Raw genomic sequence first — 8,764 nt, 5'->3', positions numbered from 1 at the left:
TCTATGCGCACGATCTACACGCAATTCTGCCTCCGGTGGCCTGGCCAGAATGTGATTAAAGAGCTCCCTTGTGTAGGTGAAGAGGTCTTTCGAGGCGTCATCCACTTTTACACCTCTGATCCTGATATTATGGCGACAGGAGTGGTTTTCCAAGTCTTCAAGGTGGGTTTGAAGGTCAACTTGTTGATCATGGAGCCGGAGGATCTCTTGCTGTAGAGCCGAAATCTCCATGTCCCTCCCGTCGCTCTTGCCCTCCAGATCAGCGACCCGTTCTCCAATGCAGTCCATGTCGCGCCGGACCTCTTTTATCTCCGAGGTGAACTCCTGCTTGAGTGTGTGGATGTCTTCCCTCAGCGCGACAAACATAGATTCGAGGAATGCCTTGGTAATGGGCTCCGCGCCCCCGCCTCCCGCCGACGCCCCCCCAGAGGCACCCGCATCTGCGCCGGAAGCCATTTGTCCAGCCGGCGCCTTGGCAAATAGGTCCTTGAGGGTCCTGTCTTGTCGTTTCCTGGAGGTGGACATAGCCCACCCCAAATGGGCCCAAGGAACTGTGCGCGGGTCTCAGTGTCGCTGTCTCCAGTTCTTCGTCAGAGGATAGCACCAATCGGTGCCCCCACCTCAGGGGTCGCAGGGCATCCGAGGGGGCCGGAAGGTTGTCTGTACTGCGCATCTCTCACAACCGCTAGTGCCTCCCGAGGTTTACCACGCTGTCAAGGACAATACCAGTTCCTCTGTATCGATGCCAAAACGCCTTTCCCCGTGACTTTCCTCAGCACTTCCGTCTCCACTTCAGGGGTGTGCCATCACTGCGAAGCAGTCCACGTCAACCCAGCGCCGCCTTCAACGGCCTCAAATAACTCCTCCGACGGTGAGCTCCCCCGTGGTCACCCCGGGCAACAGCCGTTCTGACCAGACCCGAAGGTAGGGCAGTAAAGAGGAGTCTAGTGGCTACTCCCCTATCTCCACTGCACCGCAGCTCGGCAGTCCTGTGCACTTCCGCCGCGGCTCTCCCCAAACCAGGCGCGCCAAGGGGCCCCTGCAAGGGTCCCACCACCAAAGGTCGTCAGCTACTCCGCCAGAGCAGTCGCCCTGGCGCGCGGGGCCAGCGCCAGCTATCTCGCTGCCTCAAAGTGTTATGCCCAGCTCCTCATGCCTTGGAAGCACCCCGAGGGCCCCGTCGACATATCAATCCTGCCCTCTCAGGAAGGGCTGCCTCCAGCATTGTTCAGAAATCCGGTCCAACAGCCAGCCCTGTAGTTGTGTCCCTACGGGGACCGTCGTGTTGGGCCCCTGCACCGTCCTGCAGTCGTTCAAGGACCAGGCCTCCCCACAAAGCAATGCAGACAACCAGACAGCAGACAACAAAGGCAGCAGCAGGTCTCGTGTGCTAATGCTCTCCCCGCGCCTGGGTGCTGTGGAGCTCAGACCCCTCTGGGCCCCCGCTGCGCCGCAAGCTCCGACCGGCACCGGTGGAGGCGAGGCCCAGTCCAATCTCCTCTGTGTCGGGGCGTCCAGCCGCTGCCTCCCCGCACACCAGACAGTCCGATCCCCCCCCCCCCGAGGGTAACGCCGGCTCTTCAACAAATGTCCTGGTGAGGGGGGGAAAGGAGAAGAAAGGGGGTGCGAGGCCCACTGACCAGACACGCGGCCGCCGCTTCACAGGCCCCAGCTCCGTCACAGCGCTGTCCTAAAATGGCGGGTCGCCTCCTCCCACGGCTCCGCATCTGACTCCTGTGGCTGTCTGCTCACCGCTCCAGTGGCAGTCGCTGTGTCGGCAGCCCCGCCACAGCTGCCGTCCGTCTCGGGGATTACCGGGTCCCGTCTCTCTGCAGTTCAGGGTCTCGCTGCTTCGTTTGCCGCTCCGGCACCCCAGCGTTACCCCGTCGCCTCAGCGAGACTGCCTTTCGCCGCAAGGTCCGCAATCAAGCAACGGCATGCGCCGGCATCGCCTCCGCCCCAGACGGTCTCCGCTGACACCAAGACCTCTCCCGCTTCCTGGGATGCGCTGCTTGTGTCTGTAACGGCCCGCAGGCCGGTGCTTTGTCAATCGTCGGCGGGAGCCCGAGAGCAGTACGTTTGCTCACTCCGCCATATTGGCTCCTCCCCTGGCGCACTTATTTAAAGGTGCGCTTTGACGCAAATGGGGAAAGTGCTCACTATTTGTAATAAGGGCCCAGTTGCGATAAGCAAGTAAAGTCTCAAAGTATATCTAGGGACAATTATTATCTCGTATTTAGCAAATTATTTATATGGGAGTCTTGGAAAGCCCCAAAAAGTTGCCCTGCGGCCATACAGGGAGATGAGCTGGAAAGTCAAGAGTTGTGATGGGCTTACTACATTGTTATGTTTTTTTTTAAGCCATGTTCTCCTTTAGTTAATACACTATTATTATTTTCACAGTTTATTTCTATGTACGGAAGGCTGTAGGTGATTTGAAAAAAACATATGCGATATAAGTGGCTGTAGAGCATTTTAAGTCCTTGAAGGTTTTTACTTTGTTATTGTCTATAGACAATATCTCCCTCAGAGGGTGGCAGCATCGAAGGGCTGACCTATCTTAGCTTGGCTGCTGTTCAGACAGTATGAGCAAGCTAAAGGTATCCATAAGTCTCAGAGAAGACTTTGGGCCACAAACAGAGGGTGCTTTGTCAAAATAAGCATATACGCTGTCAAAACACAGACGAAATATATTGTAAAATAACGGTGAATTGCGCCTGCTGTAATTGCCCTACCAACAACTTTATTATTTTACTGCGTCATAAAAAAATATTTTGAAATGGAATGCACTCTCGCTGCCTCAATATAAGAAGGCCGTTGCAGGGGTGGCTTATCTCAATCCTTAGCAGCTTCTGACAGGGCTCAGACAGGTCTGAAGAAAGACACAAAATGGGTCGCTACACCGGCAGGAGCGGTCGCCTGGTCCTCATGTGTTTTGTGAGCGCCATATTGTTTGTGGTCGAGATGGCAGTGGGGTACATTGGCAACTCCCTGTCCTTGGCCTCGGATGCCTTCGCGGTCTTGTCCCACCTCATCTCGATGGTCATTGGCCTGGTGGGAGTCCGCTACAGCCGGGTGGAGTGGCACAAGAGAAACACATTCGGCTTCCCAAGAGCCGACGTGGTCGGGGCCTTTGGGAACTCCGTCTTCGCCACGGCTCTGATGTTCAGTATCTTCGTCGAGGCGATCAAGAGGTACATAGGGCCCCAGAAGACCGAAGAGCCCTTGCTCGTACTCATTGTCGGGATTTTAGGCCTGCTTCTGAACTTTGTCAACTACGTCATCTTTCTAGACTGCTGCTACTGTAGAGAGCCCGAGCTGGACCTGGAGATCAAGGGAGGTAGGCTGGCATTCTTTTGATCTCAATGATTTGTTTAATTGAGTAATCAAAGAAATTGGTAAATAATGTCTCCTCTAGAACCGAAGTTGTCCAGTGGCATTCATTTCAGGTTTTTACTTGTTTGGGCTTTTTTATTAACCGTATGTTACTTCAATGTTTTAATATTTTCTAAGAATTAAAAAATATATCATAATGCTAGTTTTGTCGTTTTTTTAATGGTTCTTTTTATGATAACAATACACCCTACACTTAGTTTGCTTCTATTATTGTTTGCTTTAGTAGCGAATGGTTCCTATGGGACATGGATGTGTCTCGAAAGGAATCTTCAATAGAAACCTTTACTCTTTCAGTGAGTTTTCTTGAAAAGAATGTTGTTAAGAATGTGAAATATTAACCAGCAGTGTCTGGGGTCGAGACCGGGTCAGAAACAACGTTTGCATCGTACGGTTAGTAAAACATTAACACCAAGACGAAAACAATATTTTTGCAAATTTTACCAGTGCCACCGGGGAGTTTGTGGCTTATTTGCTAGAACCCTAATTTCGTTTATTTTGTAATATTGAAGCCCGTTTAGGAAAATGTTCCCTCTGCGGATGCCAAACTCACCAACGAGGGGTCTTCTCAGACCTCTGCATAATGAAACGGAAGCACAGCAAAGTGTGTGAGAATAATGATTATTAATACAGTTTTCATGTGGCATTAGGTGTTCGCATTATAAACCGTAGAGACAAAAAGATACAAAAAGAGCAAATTCAATAAAAGAAATACAAATCTAGCCTAAACTAACAAAAAACATGATGCTTAAAAACCTCTGGTAAAACTGGAATATCTGGCAAAAGGCAGGGAGCTATCGCCAGATGTGGCCAAAGTTGTAGGGTCGGGACTGCGAAGGCCATGCCACCATGCCATGTGCCACTAAAGCGTGGGACAGAAAAGAGAAGGAATGCTTTAAGGTCTCTTATGGTAAGTACTTTGCCTCAAAAACATAGAGTTGAATGAATTATGGCTGTCCTCAATAGCGGTGGTAGAAATGGCAGCAGAGTGGCCCTAAAGTTATGAAGCTAGGGAATCATCAAAATACAAGACTTACCTTTAGCACAGCTCATACAATTCTTGCTAAAACAAATTATATGAAACATACATTTTTAAACAATTGCTGGATAAACACATTTTCAGGAAAACAAATCGCAAATGGGCTTTTTTTGTTGGGCCGTTATTTTTGGAGAAAAATGAATATTACAGGTTTTTTTTCTCCATGCATTCTGATTTCAATAGAGGTATAAATGTATTGCGGTGTATTTAATTTGCAATTCTATAAATTGCAAAATTGTGAACTTTGTTGAGCTCTATTGGCCAATTCAAGTTTTTAGCAGTTTGTGACAAGTAGCGCAATCTACTAGACATCCTTTTGTATAGTTAAATACTAATTAATCGGCCAAATGGATTCAGAAATAAAGCTCTCCAGATCTTTGTAATGTACATTCGTTCATGGCTAGATAATTGCCCGATTTGCTCCATTCCTGGGCTATCTTCCTCAGACTCTGGCAGTGATGCACGTGAAGTGCTTCTGAGCACCCTGAATATACCACCATGGAGGGCTCTACCGGCCATTCCAGGTGCCATATGTCTTAAAACGTCCACCAAGTTAACTCAATTCTTTTAGCCCAAATTATTCCTAGGCCCACTCAGTTTAGTGTGGGAGCTTTGGGCCCCGGCCGAGCAGAATCCCTACAAGCTGAGGTCTACTGTGAAGGTTATACCTCCAATAACATTTGTCTCAGTAACTTATATTTGCACATATAGATTCTGCATGGGCCAGTCCACAGCAGATGTATACAGTAATCTGCATCTTGTGTATACCCCAGACATTTAGGGGCATATTTATGAAATTAGTGGGGCAGCGCAGCGAGTCATCTTGCTGCACTGCACAGCATCACTGGGAAAGGGCAGGGAAGTGCCGTATTTGTCCAATACAGTGCATTCTTGTCCTTTTTCCTGCACTGGTGTTTTGGCAGCCTAGCACCAACGAAGGCACCCATGGGTGCCTCCGTTACATGCAGGATTGTTTATGTGCAGGAAGGAGACCATCCTGAGAGGCCTTCTTCTCTTTCTATGAGTGCTACGGAATGCAGCGCACTTAGAAAGAGGAAAAACTAGGAGAAATAAGGATATTTCTCTTCATACACCTCACCTGGGGAGGTGTAAGATTTTGGGGCATTCCTATACAAATCCTTGTAAATCTAGGAATGCGTAAAAAACACCCTCCGCAACGCCCATTGAACACCTCCCTTGCACAGAGTAAGGCAACGCAGCGATTTGCGCTGCGTTGCCTTACTCCAGATTTTGGAAGCCTTCAAAGCCATGCAAAGTAGTTTTGCATGGCTTCACCAATCTAACTTCGAGCCTTGCATCCCGCAAGTAGCACTTTGCGTTGTGCAACCGTGAGGCAAGCCTCTCATAATATGTCCCTGAGTGTCAAATCATGAACTCAACTCCAGCAGTATCTTCCAACGGCGTTAACAGTTCAGTCACTTTCTCCCTTATATTCCTGCTTTATATTCTGTTCCTTTTGAATGTGTGGGGAAAAAGAGCCTTAATTTAGTGTATTTTGTAATATTGAAACCAGTTTGAACTGCTAGCACTACTTACCCCTTTGGTTCCCTCCTTTGGTCACCATACTGAATATTTTACCTGATTTAATAATTGTACACCTCTTCGAGTCGTAAAAAATAATTTTTAATCTAATATTATATAGAGACCAAGTAGATTAAAAGTTTACATTAAAATGTGTCTTTGGGAGATAGCCATGCAGATCTGGTTACTTCTAATTCAAGTAACCTTTTAGTTAGGTTACTGTTTATTTTAGTTACTCTTTATATTGTAAGTGATTATTTTAGTAATTCTATTTTACTTTATTTTCTTTACTATTTAGTTTGGTAATTTCATTTTCGTTACTGTTTATACTACATTAAGTAACTCAAATTTTTGCCGCTCTTTATTTTAGTAACTCTTCATTTTGCTCTATATCTTGTGTGCACTTTATGTCTTATTTATTTTGCTTACTTTATCATTTTAACCGGGTATTTTACCCAGTTGCTCTTCAATAGGTTAGACTTCCGGATGATTACGGATTTTATAACGGAACATGGAATGGAACTGTGTAAAAAAGCTTGTCACAGTTCCACAAATATTACCTTTTCCTCTTAGTTATTAATTTTATAAGTTTATTATCTTTTGGCAGCATGTTAATGAGCTTCGTGCGACGCGACCAAAACATTATTTTATATTGGACAGTAATAGAGTATCCTTCTTTGCATTGATATTAAAATCTGGACTCATTTCAAATACAATACATAAAGGTGTTTTAATCAGCTGGGGCCACTGAATTTCTCTTTGAGTAATGGAATACAACTACGTCACGTTTTCGAGTTTGTGGGCAGGTGGCATGCAATGCCACAGATGCAAAGAGCTAGTGTACGCTATGCACATATAAACACACCTGCATTGGCAAAGCCAATATGTCTTGCCATTAGGACCTAATGGCTTTGCCAACAGTTTTTATCCATGCTGCATAGCCTCCTCGAAGCTGTGCAGCATGGCTAAGGAATAAAAAAAAAAAACGCCCACCGCCTCATATTGTAGGCAAGGCACACCACGCGTGCAAAATTATGCAGGTGTTTTTTTCCTGTTTTGCTGGATCAGTAACTAAAAAGTCAAAAAAACACAGACATAAATATTTTTCTCTATTTGCAAAAAAAAAAAAATGCAATAGGGGGAAGTAAGACTGAGGGCACTGGTGGGTAGAAGAGAAACAACAGGTAGACAGCATCATTGAGCGGGAGAGGGAGAAGCAGACATGCTAGTAATCAAGAGGGGTATACTGTGGAGCATGTGGGTGGGGGGCAACGCAACACAGAGGGCGGGGGTGAAGGATCAATGTGGAGTGTATGGGGGAAGCACACAGGTGAAAAAGCAGTGGGGGAAAGTAAACGAAGGCGAGTGCAACATGAAGGAGGGAGTGGATAAGCACAAAGATGAAAGAGCACCGCAGAATGCAGCGGAAGAGAAGTACACCAGGAAAAAACATATACTCTAATGGAGTGCTTAACCAAAAAGAAAAAGTAGTCCTTGAAAAGCAAGCAGTGTAAGCATAGAAGGCAGCCAATCGAAACTGATTGTAAAGCGGTGACGCTGAATAGGAGGGACAAACACAAGATTGACAAGCTGGGACAAGAATAAAAAGCAGGAAAATTAGAGTGACAGGAAAGCCAACCGAATGGTGGGCTACAGGCATCCTGTATGTTCTTTGAAAGCTCACACTACGTCTTGCAACAATGGTAAGAGTGTGAGATCTCATCTAATAAAAAATAACAAAAGCTCGCACTACTTCTTTGATAATGAGATGCATGGTATTGAGGGGTGGAACTCTGCACCGGTAAACACCAGTAATGTGCAAATAAGTTAATTCCACAGAATGGGCCAGATTCACAGAACTAACTTAAGACAAAAACCTAAATTTACTGCCATTTTGGTATTCACAGAAGTTAGGACTCCTAAATGCTTTTTGTGAATACCGAAAGACCTAAAATTAGGATTTTTCTCAGTTTAGGAGTAGTAAAGTTAGGACTCCTAACTTTAGGACTCCTAAACTGAGAAAAATCCTAACTTTAAGACTTTCGGTATTCACAGAAGGCATTTAGGAGTCCTAAAGTTAGAAGTCCTAACTTCTGTGAATACCGAAATGAGTAAGTGCCTTCTGTGAATACCAAAATGAGTAAGTGCCTTCTGTGAATACCAAAATGGTAGTAAGTTTAGGATTTTGTCTTAAGTTAGTTCTGTGAATCGGGCCCATAGAGTCCATGCAAAGTAATGCTCTTATTTACCATCTCTTCTGAGCAGCTAGTAAATAGAAGAGGGTGACTGTTGGGGGAAAGGTGTTGTGGGGGCAATAGGGGTGGCTCAGGGGAAACAACACCATGCTCCCCGGTGCCACAGGAGGGATATTTGAGCCGAGACCAAGCTGCGCATGCAGTCTCATCCTCATGCGATTTTTGCCAACCCGATTTTACGCTTCCTAAAATTGGCACTGTGTTCCTCCACCTACAACTTTGAAAAATAGAATTCATAAATGGACCTGATCCAGCTCTGAAATGAAAATAAGTGTAGGGGTACTGTGCCTGGTTTTTAAGCTAGAAGGACGCATGCTCTAGAGACTTAGGGCCATATTTATGTCTTGGTTTGCACGGCGTTTGCACCACACAACGTGGTGCATGCGTAACGTAAACCTTAACTGAGATTTATAAAGACATGCAAAGGCCACTTTGCGTGGCCCTGAGCGGCTGCATAAATCTGGAGTAAAGCAAAGCAGCGCAAATTGCTGACTTGGTGCGTTGCACTGCGTGACAAGTTTGTAAATCTTCCCCT

The 8,764-nt window shown here is 46.2% G+C and overlaps 1 protein-coding gene across 1 annotated transcript in view; it reads left to right on the top strand.

Annotated features, from left to right (window-relative positions):
- The first annotated feature begins 2,901 nt into the window (after positions 1-2,901).
- The window catches only part of SLC30A10 (solute carrier family 30 member 10), a 169,008-nt gene continuing 163,145 nt past the window's right edge, over positions 2,902-8,764 (top strand). The window contains exon 1 of the mRNA XM_085612941.1: positions 2,902-3,340. Coding sequence (XP_085469067.1) covers positions 2,929-3,340 — 412 coding nt within the window. The 5' untranslated portion in view covers positions 2,902-2,928. The remainder of the gene's footprint in view (positions 3,341-8,764) is intronic.

This window comes from Triturus cristatus, chromosome 6 (assembly GCF_964204655.1).
Source record: "Triturus cristatus chromosome 6, aTriCri1.1, whole genome shotgun sequence".
NCBI classification, from domain to species: Eukaryota; Metazoa; Chordata; class Amphibia; order Caudata; family Salamandridae; genus Triturus; species Triturus cristatus.
This window is presented reverse-complemented; position numbering and strand designations above follow the sequence as displayed.